Source organism: Amblyomma mixtum, chromosome 3 (assembly GCF_055824585.1).
Source record: "Amblyomma mixtum isolate Tamu chromosome 3, ASM5582458v1, whole genome shotgun sequence".
Lineage (NCBI taxonomy): Eukaryota > Metazoa > Arthropoda > Arachnida > Ixodida > Ixodidae > Amblyomma > Amblyomma mixtum.
Window position 1 is genome coordinate 21,457,267 of NC_143014.1, and position 23,333 is coordinate 21,480,599.

Genomic DNA, 23,333 nt, shown 5'->3' on the forward strand with positions numbered 1-23,333 from the left:
ATAAATAAATAAATAAATAAATAAATAAATAAATAAATATGGGCTTGGAAGCAGATGATAGCACACTCTTAGTAAAGAAGGGCTAAAAGGGAGCTAGAGGTTGGTCCTTTTTGAGACTAACTGATTTTCCACAACCATTAGTCTTTTTCAGGACTAACTGCGAAGGGTCTAACTTGTTGGCCCCTTAGGACAAACTGCTGTTGGTCCCTGATAGAAGCCTACAGGCCGGTGGCTCCTTTTCCCCTTTCGCCGGTAACTGCCGTATCCATGGGAAGTCTAGTGGGGTTAAGAAGGATGAGAGCGCGCTGCGCGTTTTGGAAGTTGACCAAGGCCATAGGAAATGGGGAGTGAGACCGCAAACGACCTACTCGGGGTCGCAAAGGGGCCGACGACCTTTTTCCGTTGTGGAGGGAGGAGCTCTCAAGTGGGGGGGTCATTAGGGTCAGCGACCTCTCAAACCATCCGATTGTCCAGCTAAGCGGTAAGGTTTTGTTTACTGGCAGCAGTGACAGTCCGCCGATGCGGGGGCAGCTCGATGGGTTGCAGGTGTAGCCCGCGCGCCCTGCATGTTCCAGGACGTGTGCGGTCCTCTGAGTCGGGCTCTGGTTAGCCGTGGGATCCGCCCACTTGTATGTATGGTGTCATTGCACTGTTATTGGAAGAAATTGGGCGAGAATAGATTTACTAAAGCTCCGCCCAGTTATCGAAGGGTTTAAAACCAGCTGCAAACAAAGAGTTTAGAGGAGCGCGCCGAGTCTTAGTCTCGGCCGCTTTTATACAGCCTTTCTTTTAATCCGCCTTTTTCTCTTACTGCTTGAATTCTGGTCCCGTCTTTAATAAGTCAGTTTTCTTTGTCAAGAAGTTGGAGTTGCTGCCTCAACCGGCAACGTGTCGCCGGACGAGTGGACGAAGATGCGAAGTGCTCTTCGTATTGCTAACCACCGTGTGTACGACCAGCGGCCAACGTGTCATCGTTTCGTCCTCGCGACGAGCATCCGACAAGCCCAACCTGCCATTCCGACGTTTACGGAAAACCTAGCTGTCTCCTAAGGAAATAGGTACAACAGTTGTTCCCCGGGAGCAGCCGTTTAAAGAAAAAATGCAAAGGAAGCCTAATTTTAAGCGTAATTTAGAGCTGGATAGTTTTCGACAGAACATAACACACATTACTACAAATACAGTTCGAACCAATAATCGTTGGATTGGGAACCGAGCGCGGATATGACTAGGCCTCCACAGTAGAGGGTGTGGAGAATAAAATAAGACTTATATATGAAGCACATACATTGCTTGGATTTGCCGCTCGCATTTTTGTCAAACCTACTGCTGTTTAGAGCAAAGTATGATGATTTTGCGGTCGTGTACGTTTGGAAAAGCTGTGGTAAGCCATAATATATGCATACTTTCCTTTATGGCCGAAAAAGAAGTGCTTAACTGTGTATAACTTACCCCCGGTACTTCACAAGCACAACAGTTGTTTTCGTTTTTCTTTTTGCGAGTAAGGTGGTCTTAGTTGTAGCAATTGGCAGCTGCACATTACAGCCTGTTGAAAACAAATATAGAAGGCCGTGGTTCACTTCGTTTTTTGCTACTGGCGGACAGCGGCGACGGGACATTGACTGACTGCTTGCCGCTCACTGTTTCGCTAAGTGTCGTTGATACTTACGCAGCGTCACAGAAGCTCGTAACCAAAAGGCAACGAAGCGAAACTACGCACACTTGCTTAACCGTAACATTTACAACTCGCATTCGACGCATATTGAAGCTCGTAGTACTTGTTTATGCAGCTGCTCACCTGCCGGCCGCTTCGGTTCCACGAGGCCTTTTTCTAACGCAAAAGAGTCTATCCGCCTCGTCACGGACACTCAGTGGCCTTAGACGACATCCTGCGCTTCAAAAATCGAGTACTATTACATTCGAGGTCTTCTCGCGCGATTTTCTTGCGCTGCTATGCTGCTGTTCGCCTCCCGGTCGTCTCTTTCTCAGCAGTCAGTCCGTTGAGTTTGCCGCTGGGAGGAGTGCCGGGCTCAAGCTCAGGGACTGTTTTGAGGACTCAAGTTGTCTTTGCTCCCAGGTGGTATGTTCGCGACTTTAAAAAATTAACTTGTACAAGCAGCCAGTTATAATTCTCCACGCGTTCTTTCTATCTGTCGGCACGTGGATGAAGCTTCCCAGACAAGCATCGGGTTATAGGCAGAAATTAATAGTTCACATCATCATGCAAATCCACAGTCCTCCGTTCTCACACTTACATGCTACCTGGTCAAATACCCTTCACACACAATGCCCACCAACAGATTCCGAGGTTCAGCCCTAGGGCGGCGACGCCTGTCCTCCGGCAATGTTCCTTCTTTCCATCAACATTGGGCACACACCCTCGCCACTCAGTTGACACCAGCGCACAGCTGGTCCTAATCTGCGCCTTCTCCAATTCTGGGAACAGTTCGTCTTGCCGTCGCTGGTCTCATCGCCGCCGCCGGCACCGCTGCCATCTCCACCAAGGTCGGCCGCGAACCTTCACGTACCGCACAAGGACAGCAGTGCTGGAGTCTTCACCAATTTCCACCATGTGGCGCAACCCGGGAGTTGCACAATCGCGTAGCCAGCGGCCTTCACTTACGAGACTAAATTCGCGCCCCTGCCCGGCACACAGGGGGTTACCGAACAGCGTGACACCAGCACTAATCCCTTTAGACTCCGACGACGACTGCTTCGCTAGACGTGCCACCACGTCCTCTGCATGCGTACCGGCCGTACCCGAGGGGGAATGTTTATTACTGACGTTCTTCCATTGTACCAAGGCTGGCTCGAGGAAGCCGCTGATTTCCGGTCCTCAGGCAACCTTGCGGCAGGCGTCGAGCCTAACACAGCTGAAACTGTTGCCTCAAATTCTCCGGAGCTGTGGACCGCAGTGTCGGGGTACAGGTGAAGCTGGTGAGGGGGCAGTGCTTTTCTCAATAACCCAAACCTGTACCCCGTACTTTTGTTTTTTGATGGAGTCTTCGGACCAAATGTGCTTCTCTTTGTAAACTCAGACTGCTTGGTTCTGCACTTAACGGGCCTTGCTTGAGCAAAATATTATTGCACGAGACCGTTATTTCGTTATCCTAAAAGATCAAAGCTGGTGTGATGTCAGCATGCATTCATCATCATCATCATCAGCCTGACTACACCCACTGCAGGCAAAGGCCTCTCCCATGTTTCTCCAATTAACCCTCTCCTTTGCTAGTTGCCGCCACTGTATCCCCGCAAACTTCTTAATCTCATCCGCCCACCTAACTTTCTGCCATCCCCTGCTACGTTTGCTTTCTCTTGGAATCCACTCCGTTACCCTTAAGGACCAGCGGTTATCTTGCCTTCGCATTACATGCCCTGCTCAAGCCCACTTCTTCCTCTTGATTTCAACTAGGATGTCATTAACCCACGTTTGTTCCCTCACCCACTCTGCCCTCTTCCGATCTCTTAAAGGGCCACTGCCCAGGGTCCGGACATTTTTGAAAAACAAGCCCACTGCATAGATGAGGCATCGAAGATAACCTCTGCAAAATACTAGAGCCATGCGCGCCCCGAAAAGGTGCGAAAATTCAAATCAAAGCCCGCTCGTTCTTTCCTTCAACAAAAACGGCCCGCCCCACTACTCTGAACCCCGTTGACGTCATGGGGGGTTACTTTCGCTAAAGGCACTCCATTGGCGCATCGTTCTGACTGACGGGAGTAGGTTGGGCGTAGCCTTGGCGTCGCGTCGTCTGCACAATGCATTCCGCAGCGCCTTCTGTTCTGGCTCATGCCTACAAACCCGCATGAAGGAACAAAAAAAAAAACTGCGGAGGGAGCGTGCGGCGACAGCCTTGAACCCTAGCCATAAAAAGTAAAAAAATAGTAAAACTGAGGGAGTTGGTTCGCCCCCCCCCGCCGTGATCACGTCACGAGACGCTCTGCGTGCGCGCTCCCTTCTCAGTTTTTTTTCTTCTATGCAAGCCCCCCAAAACAAGGTTTTAATTAGTAGTGTAGCAGAGCCTTTCCCTCGCTCGCCTCCTTGACCGCTCCGCACACACACCGCTTATATCCTCCGTGCATCTCGCGTACGCCTTGACTGCAATGAACGACATGGGCTTCGGAGCGGAGAAAAGACACAAACACACATGAAGAAAAGCAAACGGGCGGTTGCCGGGCCCGCACTTCGCCGTGTGTTTCGAACAGAACCGACTTCCGCCCCTCCGCTCGTGAAGCGGTGGGGAGGCCTAAAAAAAATGAAAAGGTGGCTCGCTAACTGGGAATGACAAACAGATGTATGAAAGCATGCGCTCGCTAACAAGTCTAGGTGGTCGAGCCGATCGCGCCTCTCGATCGTTCAGTGTGCGCGCCCGCAGCACCCCCGCCCCCTCCCCTCGAACAGACCCAGCAGCAAAAACCAAGAAAAGAATTCTATTGAAGGCGGAGCCATGACGTAGCCCTGTGACGCACTCCACAGACACCACGCCTCCGGCTTACATCGGAGAACGAAGGGGTGATTTTGCCTTGCCGAGCCTACTCGACGAGGAGCGGGAGAGAAAAATTTCGAGGAGGGAATGGAAGGAGAGGAGGCTCGCTCAAAGTGAGGTAGAGAGTGTTTATGACCATGGGGTGGGCAGGGGCCCTTTAACGTTACACCTATCATTTTCCTTTCCATAGCTCGCTGCGTTGTTCTTAACTTAAGCTGCATGCATTAGCGGCCACTTTTATCTATCTATCTATCTACCTACCTACCTACCTACCTACCTACCTACCTACCTACCTACCTACCTACCTACCTACCTACCTGCCTGCCTGCCTGCCTGCCTGCCTGCCTGCCTGCCCGCCCGCCCGCCCACCCGCCCACCCACCCACCCACCCACCTACCTACCTACCTGCCTGCCTGCCTGCCTGCCTGCCTGCCTACCTACCTACCTACCTACCTACCTACCTACCTACCTACCTACCCACCCACCCACCCACCCACCCACCCACCCACCCATCCATCCATCCATCCATCCATCCATCCATCCATCCATCCATCCATCCATCCATCCATCCATCCATCCATCCACCCACCCACCCACCCACCCACCCATCCATCCATCCATCCATCCATCCATCCATCCACCCACCCACCCACCCACCCACCCACCCACCCACCCACCCACCCACCCACCCACCCATCCATCCATCCATCCATCCATCCATCCATCCATCCATCCATCCATCCATCCATCCATCCACCCACCCACCCATCCACCCACCCACCCACCCACCCACCCACCCATCCATCCATCCATCCATCCATCCATCCATCCATCCATCCATCCATCCATCCATCCATCCATCCATCCATCCGCCCGCCCGCCCGTCCGTCCGTCCGTCCGTCCGTCCGTCCGTCCACCCACCCATCTACATCTACATCTACATCTACATCTCTCTATATCTCTCTATCTAATGTTTATTTTCTCTCAAATAGAAAAGCAGAGAGCTGAGAGCTCTCAAGCTTGATAGAGGTCCTGGCCCCCTTTTCAACTTGGGAGTAAAACAGAGAAGCGGCATGATATTTTATTCCACACCAGCAGGAAGTAGAGATAAAAAATAGAAAACACTAAGTGAAAAGCAGCGCTTTTCATTGCTCGATAAAAAATAACACGCTATGGGAAAAAGTAGAACACTAATTTTAAAATACGTGCAATATATCATCACATACGCCTGTTTGGAAAAAATAATTTAATAATGTCATTTGAGTGCCTGAAAGGGTCGAATAATTCTTAGTGTAACTTATTTAATTGTACGGCAGAGTATAACAGATAGACTCTTCGATGTAGCATGGTCTAGGTGTCCGCACTAACCCCATTTCTTTATGTCTAGTTTGCGGAATATAGGTCTTTTTTACCAGTTCGTCCAAGTAACCAATGAAATTTTCTTCACTTCGTGAAGTACGTTTGCAGCTTATTAAAAGCGTGTAATTGTATAAAGCAAAGACTGGCAGGATTTCATATTTTAAAACGAGGTCATGTGTGAGGGAGCAGCAAGGTACACCAGCAATGCATCCCACAGCCCTTTTTTGAAGAAGGTGCAAGTTGGATAAATTAGCGACACCCGTGGTGCCCAAAACGGTACAGCATTATTGTAAGTGAGACAGAACTAAGGAGTTATGAAGTAACAGCCTTACTTTGACAGGAAGAATACCGCGCAAGCGCGAAACAACACCGACAGCTGAAGATATTTTTGATCTTCGTCGTCCAAAGCTGGAATAGGCATGCGCAGAATGGGACCCTCAGATTGGGGACTTGACAAAAACACTTGAATCAGTACAAAATCGTGCAATTAGATTCATCTACTCAGATTATTCTTAACGTTCTAGTGTCACTGCTATGGAATCCAAATGTAATCTACCTGCCCCTGCGAACGACGCAAAATATACAGGCTGAGCCTCTTTGACAAATTTTATCACTGAACGCTCGCAGTTTTAAAACTAGCTCACCACGTCTCCCTTCGCACTGGTCGCGTTGAAGCCGTTTATCCTCCTCGCGCGTCTACCAATGCGCACTTGCATTATTTCTCAGTCCCGAACACAATCGACCGGAACGGCCTGCCTGCCGATACGCCAGTCCACAGCAGCACCGCCAATTTTAAAGATTCCACCGAAAATATGCTTTCACCCCAGTTTCAATCGTTTCAGATTCTTTTACTACCCCCATTATCCCAATCTAATGCCCCTTTTAGGAGCATTTGAGGAATGCAAAAATAAATAAATGACAAGAGCACTGCGTGTGTCCGAAGACGAAAACAAATTCGGCAGTGCAATCTCATGAGAAGGGGAGCGGGCGAACGAGCTTCATGAAGCGCAACTTACACTATGCAGAAATAACGATAAGGAGTCATCGTGGAAAGTTATTGTCATGTAAATTGCGCAGTCATCCGCAAATAAATGAATACTGAAGGTCCCAAACGAAGGCTAGTAAGTAATGTAGAGAGAGAGAGAGAGTTTAATGAATAAAAGAGAGGTCTGCCTGGTTGTTAGCCTTGCATGCTACTCCAGGTATTAATGCAGATATGAAAAAGAACAAGGCTGGACACAGAACATTTTCGAACTCCTGACTGAACGTCAGTTTCTTGCGAGTTGGAATTGTTAGCCGAATCACAGCAATGGTCTTTGAGCAAGGGGATTGTGTAGAATTTTTGCTCTTTCTGTCTTCCGGTTTTTGCGTGAAGCTGATCCAGTAGCACAGCATGCCATGCTTGCTCGGCACGCCTGGCGTCTGCGAGGCTGCAGATCACTACCGTCTGAGGGCCTTTATAAATAATTGCACCATCGCAGCTTCGCTAGGTCGTTTCGCTTCCTGCATCGGTGGCAGCGATGCTATCCTGGCAGGGTCCAGGCCGGGGAAACCGTCAATACTCTATATTCCCTATATGTATTTTCTTTGCGGCAAATAACACGGCTGAAGGCGTGTCAATTTGGGATCTCTATACAGTTAATAATACATAGCCATCTCACTGAGCTGCGTTGCCGACATAAAAGAAGCGTCGCTCTTGTAATCCGGGGTCCGCTTCATGTACAGCACAAAGTAGTGCACCAAGGAGTTGCTGCGCAGCAGTGACCTAAAACACCATGCCAACCGGCACTTACAATTGTTTCGTTGGCGTCCACTTGTGCCGTAGAGGCCGGTGATATAGGAGCACAAATGCCGCAGATTAAACGGCCTGTATTGTGGACTGGGTGTGGGTTTGCTCTTGATATGATATACGCGGAACAGCCTGAAATGTATACGAACTTTTTACTTCATAAAAAGGGGTCTGTCTTAGAGAACACGCCTCTACATTTTATAGAGCTCTCCGTGGAACCTCACACACTTAACGCAGTGTTCCTGCGTCTATTCAAAGCGTGGAGTCGTCTTTTCGGACAATTGCTGAATGAGTCGATAAGGCAATAAAAGGGAAAAAAAGAAGCCGTGTTTTGCCTTGTGATGTTGTCTTTTATCTCTCTAGCGATGTGATATCACTCGTCTTCGCGCCGAAACTTCAGGCCAGAAATCACAAGGAAACATGTCCAGGCTGTAGGAGGCTGGAAGTCTTTGCTGTTGCAAGTATTCAGCAAAAGTCCGAACACATGAGATGAATGAAGAAACGATGAACTGGAACGTAGCATTTGTTATGTATTGTCTGCCTAGCAATAGCGCACTCATGTGGAAGAATGCCCGTATGAAAAAAATAAAGACATAAACTTTACGTTGCGCCGAATTTGCCATGCTTCATGGGACGCGCATACCCGGGTGGCTTGCACTTTCTTAACAGCGCTGTCGTTTAAAAAATGCAGCTTGACACTCACCTTCAAATTCTTGTTATAATGGATTTCAACAGTCTTGGCTCATGATTAGAAGCATAGAGCACGACCCCTGCAACTGCAGCAAAAATTATTTCGGGTCTTGCTTTTATGCCGAACGCTAAGTTAAAATTTCGGCAGCAGTCGTGCGTCCACTGCAAAGGTCAGCGCCGAGTCAGCTGTCATTTTTTGTTGATTCTCTCTCTGAGCCATTGCACATTTTCGGCCGTTGTCGAGACACCTAACAGAGCGCCTCGCTTTCACCGCTGCTGCGGCTGTATGTGTTCAAATGCCTTTCATGCCCACATGCTTTAACTGTGTGGACACGACACTCTCTAACACTGAATCGGAACTAAGATGGACTGCTATTCAGGTGCGCTGATTCTTTTATATAGCATGAAAGGGTTCGATCTGCGCGTTTTAAAAGAAGTTCGTTTTAGTTTGGACATTGAACACTCCATGTAGTACGGTGCTCGAAGCGGAGCTTGTAGGCAATTCTTGAAGCGCTACTGCCTGCGTTTTCTTACTGCATGAGTGCTTATTTCTGGTAGAGCAAGGTACGCTACATTCCTTAAAAAAATCTAGGTCGTATTCTACATAAGATTTATTCACGTATTTGTTATTTTGGCTTTTAATCATTGGCAGCTGCCGCCTCTCACGTCATATTTTCCAGCCAGCTAGCCGCGTCCTTGGCTGGATTTTGTGACGGGGGAGGGGCTGACCAACGGCAAAAAAAAAACGAATAGACCATGAACGTAATCCTTAGAATATGCGGCCCTTGCAAACCAACCGAATAATTGCTAAGTTCTTGAACTCTGCGTCGAGTGGACAACACTAAATTCTAGACCTGTGACGCAGACAGTGAAGGTCCGTCTTGCACTGGCCGAAAGCCCAGACAGTGATGCCGAGCGAAGCTGCCTACGAGCATTTACTGGAGGGCGCCATTCGCACAGGGCCTTAATGGGAGACTGCTCCTTACGAAAATATATGATGAGTTTCTGATAAAAAGTCAACGATTTCGGACATCGCACTCATCAGGTATACCTGATAACTTCTGAGTTTAGTTATGAAGTTGCTGATATGAATATTGGTCACCGGGTTTCCGATTATCACATTATGTCTTTTTTCTTGTTAAAATTGTCAATAATTTTTCATGTATTCATCTTGAATTCATGATGCGTTGCTAAGTAGTTTATGAGGTATGCAAAATAATATTTTCGCCAAAAAAAAGCAGTGCCTTGAATGCGAGCTTTAGTGCGAAAGCACTCATGCACTCACCTGCACCGTCCAAGAATCTAGTCAGCGTTGGATCTTGTGCCGTTGCCTAGCAACAGCGACGCCACGTTGAGTTAAAAAAAGAAATCACTTCAGTATCCACGAATGGGAATCCGCGGCGGCGCGAGCAGATCCGCTTCAAAGGCCGCTGCGCGAGAGCACTATGCTATCGCCGCTTTTTTTTTTGTTTCAACATGGTATTTATTACAATGATGCGATGTTTTATGTACATGAGCTACCTACAGGCATTAAGAAGACAGTGGCACATAAACACACATGAGCAAAGAAGCACGAGAAAAAAGTCGATTCGGAGCACATAGCTAATACATCGTAACACGACACATCGTAGCAACAAAGCACTAGAAAAAAGGCAATGAAGAACGCCCTCTCGCCATTTTCAAAAACATTTTTCTTTAAGCTACACACTGAGACATTACCAGTTAAAACATGGCTAGAGATAAAGGGTATTTTCGTGTCGACGGTGAACTGCCGCCTTTGTGATACTCCTGAAACGATTGAGCATTGTTTCGTCAATTGTAGAGATGCAGTACTCTTGTGGGACATCATGCAACGGACATTGAAAAAAAGACAATTTGACGCCGCATTCTGTACGATTTCTAACTGCAATACCGTTTGTTGATGAGCCCTAAGATATGTTATTTTTAATTGGATTGTACAGCATTTGGACAGCACGCATGATGGACCGACATTGTGAATCTATTGTTTCTGCTAAAGACCAGTTCTGTAGAATGATTGTAAGTCTAAAAGAATTGCATGCCCAAAACGACTTTGAACCGGAGTGGCACTCACTCTTAGTGTTGTGTTCTTCACTAGGTTATCGCCGCAGCCGAACACGTCTTGTGCTATACTGCAGCACACACTCTCGCGCTGTGCATTGCACATCGTCGTATTCATCAACTTCCATCTGCGGCGCGTACAGAACAGATCAGCTTAACCTCGACCAGAGCTTAAACTGTTTAATATCGTCGCCAGACATGCAGACGACCAAGCAAAGCAAAACCAGAAGCCAATCAGGCTACACACACGCTTTCGCCAGTCTCTTCGGTTTAACTACTTTAAAAACCTACCAATTTTTCATGCATCAAAAAATATTATTTCCAACACCTCTTGAACATCATGTTCAAATGCTGCGGTAATCCTCTCCTGTATGTAATGTAAACATCCACTGTACAATTTTATATGCAAACTTCGCTAAAACGTGGAAGAGTCCAAGACCAGACCCGCCATTAATTACAGCAGACAGCTTCCATTGGGCATCTGGAAGAAGCAAGTGAAAACAAGATAGAGAATAGGACAGTGCTACGCTCTTGATATATATGCCACACCGATACACTCACCTGATTCCAACTTCTTCATACCCCAAGCTCACGCTTATATACTCCTAATAAGAGACATCCAGCAAGTGTTAGAGGAGAATTGTTAGTAAACAGTTTTCTAAATGAATTTTGGCGTCGTGTATGTAATTTCTGGAAGGTGCAAATAAAGCGGTTTAAATGGAAATTTCTCCTTATGTGAATCATTACAACACAAAAGATTGAAAAAAAAAATGTTTCGGTGATGTATGAAAATGATACTGCTCATGTCTTCATGCATCATGTGTTCATGAATCAGGAAAGTTATTCCAAAAACCCATCAGAAATTTATGATGTGATTCCGTTGAAAAAAGTAATGCAAAAACTCATCAAGAAATTATGATATCGGTCTGATGAAAGACACAGCATATGTTGCCTTTCTGATCAGATTGTGTTGACTCAACATGATTACATCATAATGATACAGAAACTCAATATCCACTTTTGCAAGGGGGGAAACCAAATATGCATGGCAGGGTGGCCTACAGTTTCAGCAAAAAGCCGTGGTGTAGAAGGCGCGCACTACTTCCAGAACACTATAGTGCTCACACGCCCTTTGCAACAGATATCTGAGAGGCACCGTCGAGTCTCATCGTAGTGCGTTTCTGTGTTTATCAATTCGTGTTCACTGTCTAGAACTTATGTACTTTCCATTGTGTATTCCTCTGTTCCAAGAAAAAGTATCCCGAGCTCACCTCGTACAAAAGTAGGCTTCGGGTTAGCACTAGCTATAGTGCATAGAAGCTGTAGCACCAACACTATGTCCTATGTCCCACTCAGTTAACCCGAAACCCGCTGACTGCTCGGATCCAATTCTGTGAGAGCTCTTGGCGGCAGGCAGTGGGTGCCCAGCAGCAGTCGGGACTGCGTGCGAGGAGCTCGTGCTCAAGTAGAGATTGAAAGCGGGGAAAAGAAAAAAAAGGGGGCTAACCACGCCTACGTCTTTTTTCGCTACCTGCCCTGGTGATAAAGAAATGAACCGTGATATAGTACACTTCTACGAAAGCATTCTTGGGCGTTGTTGTTAATTATTTACATTAATGACAAAATAAATATTGACCCTACTGTCCAATTCATCATATACGCTGACGACACAGGTTGGCTTTTACATCGAGGTTGTGCAAATAGCCTGATGACTCTTGGGAACGCTCCTTTAAGTGAACTTAATAGCTGGAGCTCACTAAATTAACTACCCGTAAATAATAAGTAGAGTATGGCTGCACTTTTTCAACCTAAAAACAAAAAAAAGATAACATGGCTATCTTCAAATGAGTCCCTCGATTATCAACTTTGTGCCTTCCATTAAATACCTCGGGGACGTATTTCAGGAGAACTTAAGTTGGGATCTCTGCGTAAACTCAGTCGCTAACAAACTCGCTCGTGTTGTGGGAATACTTACTAAGCTTCAGTTCTTTCGTTTTGTGTAAAGAAACTACTATGTAACTCCTCCTTCCTTTCTCATCTGAATTACTGCTATGTAGTCTGGGACAAGACCACAATGTTTATCTTCACAAAACTTTTTTTACTGGAGAAGAAAGCACTACGCGCTTTTACTAATTCTTCGTATGACGCTCATACGCAGCCTCTTTTCAGCACCCTTAACTTAAAACCGTTCTGGGCCAAATTTTACTCACGTGTTTTATTGCCGAAAAAAAAAGAACAAAATTTTTGAGCAATCATCTCTATGAAAAGCGAATTCTAACAATTGCAAAACACGTCACAGAGAAACATGGTACGTTCTTAAAGGACGCACTAGCTACGGTCATCAAATGTTGCGCCGCACACTGCTATTTTTATTAAACTCATTAGCAACTCGATAGGAACCTATGTAGTCTTTTTAATGGTCTCATTGGGCATCCTTTCTACATTTAAGATTTTGTACTACTGTCGTGTTAACTGACCCCATTGAATGTTCAACCCGTTTTCGCTGCTATACTTGTAAATACCCATTTTTTAAAGCATGAAATGCTTTTAGCGCCCGTTGTCGGCAGTGTGGTGACGTCACTCCGAGACCGAGAGCCATCATCCGGGCACTGAAATCCACTCATCCGGGCTCTGAAACGAGAACATCCGGGCAACGTACGAGACTTCACGAGATTTAACGAGACTCTCTAAGCTCTCCTACGGGACCGGTATACAAGCGCCGGTTGCTCTCCAAACGAGTCACAAAAAATAACTGCTGCCAGTGTCTTCTCAATGTTTATCAAGATATCAGTCGAGCTGTGCATTTGATAATGCACGGAATTATAATTTCCGATTTCTAATAACGCGTGCAAAAAGCACATACATGCCACAATACACTTCGTTGTTATACGTGATCTGTTAGGGGCTTTGAGAGAAGGCCGCTTAGAGAAAGAGGGGAGCTCCAGGGCGAGAAGGGCTTTCGGCTGAAAAACTGCTTTCGCGTGCTCCCCAAGGATGGCGCTGCGGTCCTACACTCACGCATGTAAAAGACCGGCCGCAGGGCCTTCATGCCCTTTCCCCCCCCTGGCAGGCAGATGTATACACGCTCGCGGAGTATTCGAACGCGCTGCATATACATCCTTGTCAGGCCTGCGTCTCGTCGTGCCCGCGTACGCTTCTGCATCGTCCTGGATTTCAATGCCGCCACCGTCACAGCTGCTTAAGCCGAGCAATGTTTCGAACGCGCTGCATATACATTCTTGTCAGGCCTGCGTCTCGTCGTGTCCGCGTACGCTTCTGCATCGTCCTGGATTTCAATGCCGCCACCGTCACAGCTGCTTAAGCCGAGCAATGGAGCCTGTGTTAGGCCCGTAAACATTTCATGCTTACTCTACTCTCGGTTACGGGAGAGGCATTTTTTATGCAAAGCAATATTCATTCATCAGTATTATTTTATACCGCAAAAATCTTTGTCACTTAATTTCTTGCAATATCGTACAGTGTTTTTTTAGCAGTATGCGTTTTATTATTACAATGTTTAACGACGCCTTTTCTTATATTTATTCGTCACTGTACCTCTGTATTCTCTTAACTGAATATAGTGCCATTTCTTTAGGGGGTACAGGCCGAGTCAAGCCGAATTAGTTTGGATTTTTGTCGGTACTGCTGTCGTCTGTACATGTATTGATGCAAATAAACTTGAACGGAATTAAAAAAAAATGTGTAAAGCGATAAACTGCGTTGTCAGAAGCACGCAGACATCACTTACAGAGGGGTGATAAGTCACGGCGTAGTGTATCCGACAGTTTGCTTCTCCTAAGTTTCCTGTTCCACGGGCATCTATGCCGCATGCATTTCGCAAGAGCTCTCTGGCGCTGCGAAGACGCGCACCCTCAAGACATTTATAAGGTCTGAGGGTATCTTTCTGTGCAGGCCGCATGATTCCGTTCCTGGAGCTGGTGGTAGCGCACGTCTCCATCCTGACCATCTTGGCTATCAGCTTCGAGCGCTACTACGCCATCTGCCAGCCGCTGAAGGCCGGCTACACGTGCACCAAGATGCGCGCGCTGGCCATCATCGGTGCCATCTGGCTGCTGGCGCTGGCGGTGACCAGCCCCATGCTGTTCGTCTCCCAGTACGGCTGGGTCGAGTACTACGACGGCAGCGCGGTGCCCTCGTGCGGTACGTCCTTCGGTCGGCCCTGGCGGCGGCTCTACATTCTGGCCAGCATGGCACTCCTCTTCGTGCTGCCCTTCTTCGTGCTGCTCCTCGTGTACGCGTGCATCGCGCGCCAACTGGTGCGCCACCGCGCCCTGAGCAGCGCCCCCTCGGCACAGGCGCAGCTGCGTGCTCGCCGACAGGTGGTGCTCATGCTCGCCGCCGTTGTGGTCAGCTTCTTCGTGTGTCTGTTGCCCTACCGCGTCTTCATCCTGTGGATCATCGCCGCGCCGGGGCCAGTCGAGGCACAGGTACGCCTCCCGGGTCGGAACGGCTTATCGGCGCTCCCCGATGATACTTACCTGCCAACTTGCCTGCCTAATTTGGCCAAAAGCGACGCCACTGGCTGCTACGTCCTCTGAAAAAAAAAAACTTGAAAGCTACATCTATGTAACCTGAATATACCAGCTATGGAGTTGCGATCCCATCGAAGACGTTGTGCTCCAAAAACCAGACAAAAAATGAAGGTAGACAGTCGGCAGAGAGTTGACTATTCATGGTTACAGAATCGCTGAAGTGACACCGGCAGAGGCGTATGCTATACAACTCTGTATCTTTGTCCTAGTCATATGCACTCTTTTCTAGCCATCGAAACAAAATTTGGCGCTTTTTTTGCCATCAGTGAGTAGGTGCCCCAGCTGGCTCACCATCACTTCAAAAGGGCGTGACGTTTTCACTATTCGCTACTGTGACAGTACTTTGCCGTCATGATACCATTTGGCTTCAGGTGGTTATGATGTCATGGACGTGCGTATGATTGCCGGCCTCAAAAGTAATGTATTGTTTGACTTCAAAACCTTTTCTGGCCTTTTATTTTTGTGTACAGCTTGTAACCTACGCCGTCAATACCAAAAAAAAAAAACAGACAAAAACCAACGCTTTAAAGCTCGATTTTCCGGCGTGTATCGACCAGTGTGTACCACTTCGGGTACCATTGAAGGCTTAATGTGTCAATTTAGACCACTAGGGGCTATTTAAAATGCTTCGAAATGGGAGTACATGGCCGTTTCAGCACTCACCTCCGTCGAAACGCTGCTTGCGAATGTTGGATCGACCGCATAGCAACTGTGGCAACGTGGCGGCTATTCTGGCCAGGAGTGGCGGCTCTGACGAACAATACGGGCTGCTTCAGCTAAGCAGTGACGAGCTTTAAACAAAGAGAACGCGTTGTGTACGAAGATTCGACTGCACAGGCTTCTTGGCAGCCATCTTGATTTGCTAATTAGCTAATATTTGTCGTTAACTTTAGCGCATATTTTGAATATAAAAATTGTAGAGCATGTTGAGAAATGTGTTTTCCTAACTATTCTCACCCGGCCGTTACCCAAAATTTAGGAAACAAAGTTTCGCTCCAAGCAGGCCACATTAGTGTTCCAAGACTGATCGTCACAAAGCGATGCACATCCGTGGATTACGGCGAACTACTGTAAGCTGAATCACTTTATTCCCCGTTAGCATTATGTGAACAGTTGGAGCGTCGCTTAATATGACGCGCAAGCCGACGCAGATCTTACTGCGCCTCAACCAGTTACCTGCCATAGTTTAAACTTCAAAAGAAAGATTTCTCTGTGCATCGGAGAATTAAACCATATCCATCAATACATTCCATCTTTCAGGGTTCAACTTTTGCCCCACAGTTAGATTAGTCTAACAAAGTCCACGAAAGGTGGACTTTGTTAGACTATTCTGATTGCTGGGTAACATTAACATTCAAAATTTAAATAATTGAAAATGTGAAAAACAGTAATTGTAAGGTATATATATATATATATATATATATATATATATATATATATATATATATATATATATATATATATATATATATATGACTATAAAGAAAAATAAAGATACAACATGACTTGCAATAAGGTGGTTCCATTTCGAAGGCTGACCTCCAGGGAGGGAAATATTGCGAATACGTCTATGTTAACTCAGGTGCTTCATTTCTACGGCCAGTAGGGGAGGCCCAGAACATTTGCTCCCACTGCAATTATGTCCGATTCCGCACACTGTGGTCAGAGTGCAGAAAAAGCACTTTCGCATTAGTACTACAACATTTACATAATTACGCTTCTGGAGTTTATTCTGACATGCTGTGAAGCTTTTCAGCTGACACCGTTCTTCAGTCTTACAACAGCAACAAAGTTGCTGATTATTTAAAATAATATTAGGCAAGAGCTACTTCTGCATGTTTTACGCGTTAGCTATGGTGATTTTCACTCAACGTACTACTCAATACTAACCAACACCACAGAATAACATGGACGCCGATCAGGAAGGACTGGCGGGGAATAAGGCAGCAAACGGGCTAATTCGAGAATTCAAGCGCACCTACCGTCGTGATTTGCAGGTTGTCTTAGCGCGATACAAACGAGGACACAGGACTAAGCCAACCTGCAAATCATAAATCACCAACTGGCCCAAAACTCTCCCTTACCGTCTTCCCACCACCACACACACACAAAAACTAGCCACTTCAGAAGCTACTGTCTGGAGGCTAATACAACCGAACACCTATTCCAACCTGTTCCTTTAGAACAAGCTTAGTCCACCGCAATACCTTGCGCTTTGTCCTTGGTTTGGGGCTTGTCCCGCCCTTTTACATATATCTTTTGCCTGTGTGAAGAAGCCTATAGACTTAGCAATGACCAGCCTGTCATACGAGAATTGGGAGGCGGTCCTGACCAGTGGAGAGACACAGCCGAAGCTAGTCCGGCTGGTACCCGAGTCGGCGCGAGTCAGTGGCGCCCTGGATTAAGCATGCTACCCTGACCTGCTCGACAACCCTTCCTCTATCTTTTCCCTTCTGGGAAATAAAAGCTTTATCATCATCATAATCATCATCATCATGACCTAAGAGGGCGGGCCAAGTAATTCAAAACGGCGGTGTTTCTGTGCGCATCCGTGGTAGAATCGCGCTCGTTTTAAAATGTCACGAAAAACTGATGCTTATTTGTTGATGGTGGCAAACCCATGCGAGCCAGTTTTTCTTTTCTCGAAGCTGTAAAGGAGTAAAGGAGAGACAAAGAAGAAATCGCTGTCTGGCGTTTTAAAAATGGGCGGCGTGAAAGCGGAGCTGTAGACGGTCGACACGCGCTTCGGAGAAAATCCGCGAGATTGACGGTGAAGACATTTGTACAACGGCGGAACGGCAAAACTAAAAGGTCAGGCAAGCAAGACACGATTGTCAATTTGTCGTACTCGTTAGCAAAAAACGCGTTAACAAAAATTGTCAGTCACGGCCACTTCATTTCCAACGTTTGAAACTGCACCCTCTTGCGCTTCTCCGTGCTCATAAATTTTAGTAACCATAGGATACTTTAAGCATGATTATGCCGCATTTTGCACAGGCAGATTTCGGCTTGAAATATAAAAAAATTGGGCTTAGACATCCCGCACTTTGTGTATAGTTTGTAGGGAGGAATTTCGGCTGAAAATAAGTCTTTTAGGTTGTACGCACATAGTACGAATGTAATGGGTACCAGTCGTACAGCCCAGTCATATACAGTGCCTGTCTTCCGGCCCCCTTTTACCCACTATCGTGCGCTTTCGAACACACAGATGATTCATTTTGATAAAGGTGGCAGAGTGCGGCAAACTGCCCTAGAATTTCTCGATGCCTCCTGCAGAAGCGACAGTACATGATTTTCAGAGTCGGAGCCGTCACACTGCCAGTTTTTCTTCCAGGTTTTGGCCATGGTAGTGTCCTTTACTTGCGTGCTTTCTTCCGCGCAGGCACTTCCCTCAGATGGGGAAGCAGCCAACATTCGTGCACTTTTTTCACCGACTTGAAATTCTTTCACCGCTGCTCGGTTCGACTTTAGTGCCTTCCCACAGTCGACTACACTGAACTTGGATGCTGCAGTGAAGGCTGTTTTTTTTTTTTTGAGTCATTGCACCTGTCGTTATTCATCGAGGCACGTCCTCACAAATCAAAGCACTGACAAGCAGCCATCGCGAGCAGCATTCACTTGCATATCAAAGGTGATTGTATATCGGAGCAGAATTCGTTCGTGGCAAAATATCGCAGGCGCAGACAGGCCACGTGGTTTCACTTTTTTTCTTTGACAGTACGCAGACTTCTTCAATTGTGACAAATGATCTTAAAAATCAAGTAATGTATAGTCCGCACGCATAGGTATTGCGCATCACGCAAAATTTCGCCATCTGATCATGTTTGGTCCGCGGACTACAATCCGGAAAAAACAACAGGTGTATAGTCGTGCATACAGGTGGAAAGACAGAACAGTGAGTCGCGTTTGGCCGCGCACTGTCTTTTCGAAGCAATTAACCGCGGTTTGCACTCTCAGTTTGGTCGTAAGCGGTGCATGGAAGGGCGGAAAGTAATGTGAAGCTGCTATGATACGTTGCTTTTTGTTAAATTGTATTCTTGTTATCCTTCAGTCTGTCTGACTGATTCTGGCGACAGCGAGGGCATGGACAAATAAATTGCTGGAAAAAACAGAATAAAATGTAATCAGAATGATATCATTATATCCACCTGCTCCTACTCTCCGTGTATAACAAAGCTCCATATCACCATGTCAGAATAATTCCTGTACTTACAGAGATAGTCGTGCACAAAACTCTTCACACCCGAAATGTGCGCATTAGGCATGCGTGCTCTGCGATGCTCTGCGTGCTCTGCGATAAATAGCAACGCATATTTACCTAGGTCCTTATAGTTGAGGCAAATCTTTTTTTTTTAGAAATAGGCTGGGCGCCTATAAACAACTGTGCTGCCACAGTCCTGCAAACACTTCACTTCTGCGTGGAAACAGCCTGTTCCTATTGTCTCTACGTTGTTTTTCTGGCCCTAGAAAACTCGCGCACTGACGCTTAGCGGTTCTTCTACCTCTACAATGTGCAAAGACGTGTAAAAGCACTTCGAAGAAATATTTTTACAACAAACTGTGACAATATCTTTTGAATGTTCAGGCGAACAACTCAGGCAACGCAGCAAGCGACGCTGCTCAGCTCTTGCCGATATATCTTAGAACTGTTCGCGGCTCCGCCGCAGCGTGGCGTCCATACCGTTCAAACCTCATGCTTTATGTGATAAATATGGAAAGAGGCTACAAGAAAGTAAACTAGGTTATAATCTGTCGTACAGATTAGGCGGAAATGTAGTTGAGCAGCGGCTCCCGGGTTTAATGTATGCGGACGGTATTGTACTGTTAGCAGATAGCCAGGAAGATTTACAAACTTTGGTTAATTGCTTTGGAGACGAATGAGACGCTCTAGGTTTCAGCTTCAAGTCAGGTGTGATGATTTTCAACCGTACAACTGATCAGGTGCTTAAAATACAAGGCCACGAAATACCCAAAGTGGCCGAATACAAATACCTCGGGATATGGCTAAACGAATGGCAGATATACACGGAAAAGCACGAACAGTCCCTTAGGGCAAAAGGACGAAGAGACGCCGGGATAATGAAACATAGGGTATTATGGGGGTACAACAAATATGAAGTACTAAGAGGTATTTGGAAAGGAACAATGGTGCCGTGGCTTACTTTCAGGAATGCGGTTCTGTGCATAAGGGCAGAAGTTCAGTCGACATTAGACGTAAATCAGAGAGCTGTTGGAAGATTAGCACTAGGTGCCCACGGCAAAACCACAAACGAGGCAGTGCAAGGGGATATGGGCTGGACATCGTTCGAAGCACGGGAAGCTAAGAATAAAATACTATATGAAGAACGCCTGAGGAAATTGGACGATAACAGGTGCGCAGCTAAGGTATTTAAATATTTATACAGAAAGAGCGTTGACTCACAGTGGCGGAAAAGAACTAGAAAACTAACCAGTAAGTATGCCGATCATGAGGACGGAGAAAGAACGAGCATTAAACGACAGGTTAAAAACGCGGAAGTTAAAAATTGTATTAATTCAGTGGAAAAGCAGCATAGTGTAGGGCTATATCGATACTGGAAAAGGCAGACCAGGAAAGAATTTTTCTATGATAACTCAAGAGGCAGTGCCCTACTCTTTGAAGCTAGGTCAGGGTGTCTTAGAACGCGCAGCTACAAAAAAAAAAATTCAACGAAGGGGATGACACATGTGCAGTGTGTGGTAGATCTGTAGAAACAATTGAACACCTCATACTCAAATGTATGTCGATGCAGGCACAGTCACTCTTCCTGAGGCCCTAGGGTTTAAAGATAACAATGGTCATGTAAATAAATCTGCAGTGGAGGTTAGCAAAAAGCGATTGGAGGATTGGTGGCTGAAAGGCAGAGATGGGACATAAGGTTAGAATTGTACGAAAGCGTAGGTAAAGAAGATGGCGAATCTTAATGAGAACTGACAACACAGGTCAACAAAAATAAAGAAAGAAAACCTGAGCATGGCGGCAATTGCCACCACCCCGTTTCAAAGGGGGCGCTCCTATCCATCCATCCTGCAATAACTGTAACAGGCATTTTGCCTCAAGCCTGCAGCCGGTATCAGTGTGCTTTTTTTTTTCGCATTGTGTGCTACGCCCAGTTGAACGCCGCTGGAAGAAGGACGAGTAGAAAAAATAAAGCCCGCGTAATTGCACTACAGAACGCAAGAAGGCGGCGGAGAGAAAGCGAATCTCCGAGTTCTGCGTGCCTAACGGGTGCGCGGCTTCAAGCCCGAAAGCAAATGCCATTCAGAACACTTTCTTTGTAGCTCCTGCATCGTCCTCCTCCGTTCTTAAAGCTAAATAGTAGAACTGACAGTGGATCCTTTGTGATGGCCTTTTGGTCAGGCTGCCTGGCATCTTCCACGTGTTCCGTCGCGACTAGCGCTAGGAACATTCGTATGCTTTGTTCGGGACCTGAACAGCCTCTGAAGAGCAAAAAGCTATAGTCTTCCATGTGGTGTGTTAAGCCTGTCTATTTACAAACATTTCAAATGAAGAAGTAGCGTGTGTACTGACGGCCGCTTTCGTTCCTTTATCGGTGCTCAAATCGAACGCACATTTTCAAAAAAAAAACCGCAAGCCTGAATGTGAAATAGCCCCGATTAGGCAACCAAACGTGCATTTCCTTAAGAACTTTGTAATGAGATCTCCCAAGTTCCGGTATACTCCTCAGCTAATAATCCTTAAAAAATTATTGTGTCTTTCCTTCTGCAGTTGAAGCGTCAAACAAAGAAAAACTAAAATTTTGCCCATTCGCACGAAGGTGTGACAGCCGATGGCAGTGCAATAAAATGTTCATGATGAAGCTTTCACGCTTACATTTCGTGGGGATAGTGGGTGCTGTGTAAATTTCCAGCTTTTCTAAATATGGTAATTCCGTCTGTCTGTTTTTTCTTCTGTGCTGCGGTTGCGGCATCCGCTTGCCACTGAAGAACCGCTTCTCTATTATCTTCAAACGTGCGAGCTTGCTTGCAATTTTTGTGCGTTGATTTCGGTCTAGACTTGAGTTAATTACGCCTGATGTCCTGATCTTGTAGCTTTCAGCTACCGCCGCTGAGCATGGCGCACTGAACGCGGGAGGCACCGGTTTTGTGGGACCAAACTTACTGACTGTCGTTGTGCAGGTGAGCCTGGAGGTGTTTTACAGCCTGCTGTACGTGTGCCGCGTCATGCTGTACCTCAACTCGGCCATAAACCCTATCCTGTATAACGCCATATCGTCCAAGTTCCGGGACGCCTTCTGCCGCCTGCTGGGCCTGCGTCGCCGCCGGCTGCTGCGCCAGTCCACCACCAACACGCACACGAGCACCTCGCTCACCTTCCAGAGCAGCCTGAAGAGTGCTTCGAGCCTCAACAACGGCGCCGCAGTGCACAGCGTCGTCACCGTTGCTGCGTCTGGAGCCGCTGCGATGCCCGTCTGACGGGTCCTGGCGGCCAAACCATCCTCGGCTGGACTCGTAGCGTAGCGAGCACTGGGCTGGAATTTTGTGAGCGTGCCACACCCCGAGCAGCTAGGTGCTGCACTGGCACTGAGCTGCAGGTTTTAACTGAGCCGCTGACTGGTAGACCATTCTGAATGCGGAGGTCTTCAAAACTGGTTCTTATCAGCGGCCGCATCGCGATGCGGTTAAAACTGGGAGGCTTCTCTCTTCACAAGTGGCCTGGTGCACGCTGAAGGACTCAAGCTGCGATGTCTCAATTGCTTCGCGACAGCTGAGCCGTTGTGAGATGTGCTGCTGTTGCAGAGAGTAATATCTCCAACGTACTTACTGTTTTCCCAACTCACACTTGCGGATGGGACTGATACATGTCCTCAGGGAAGCAGCCATGTTCATTTCAGGCAAGCACTTTTTGTTAGCGGATCCTCCGGATAACGCTGTCTTATTTTTCTCCCGGGATACCTCGTTCTACTCATGTGCCACAGGCGGCGGTGCTCAGTGTTTATATCCACGATTGTGTTAGTTTGCCCGACATGCGAACACCGAATGAACTCCATCAGTGCTCAGTCGGCGGGAGCTGTGAAGATCGAAGCGTTTTAAGGGTGTTCAATAATGTTCTGCCATTGGTAGAAATCTGCGCATGTCTGCGCAGGTTACGACCATGTTCAACATTCTCGGAGCAAAATTTTGAATATTTAAAAATTGTGTGATACTCTTATAGAAGTATTGAAGGCGATGGTGCATTCTTCTAATGAGTAACAGAATCATTCTTTTAACTTACTTCCATCGATCGCATCAAGCGGTTAATACTGCCGTAGAAAAGCGATGAGGAAGGCTTTTGACGATAGCAAAAACGCTAATAAAAAAAAATTCAAGACTGTCATCGGGTGATCTGCGGATATGTTGATT

The 23,333-nt window shown here is 46.8% G+C and overlaps 1 protein-coding gene across 1 annotated transcript in view; it reads left to right on the forward strand.

Moving 5' to 3' along the window:
* Positions 1 to 22,406, forward strand: part of ETHR (ecdysis triggering hormone receptor) — a 282,147-nt gene extending 259,741 nt beyond the window's left edge. Inside the window, exons 2-3 of the mRNA XM_089575451.1 lie at positions 14,311 to 14,846; positions 22,110 to 22,406. Of these exons, the coding sequence (XP_089431577.1) occupies positions 14,311 to 14,846; positions 22,110 to 22,406 (833 nt within the window). The remainder of the gene's footprint in view (positions 1 to 14,310; positions 14,847 to 22,109) is intronic.
* The last annotated feature ends 927 nt before the right edge of the window (positions 22,407 to 23,333 follow it).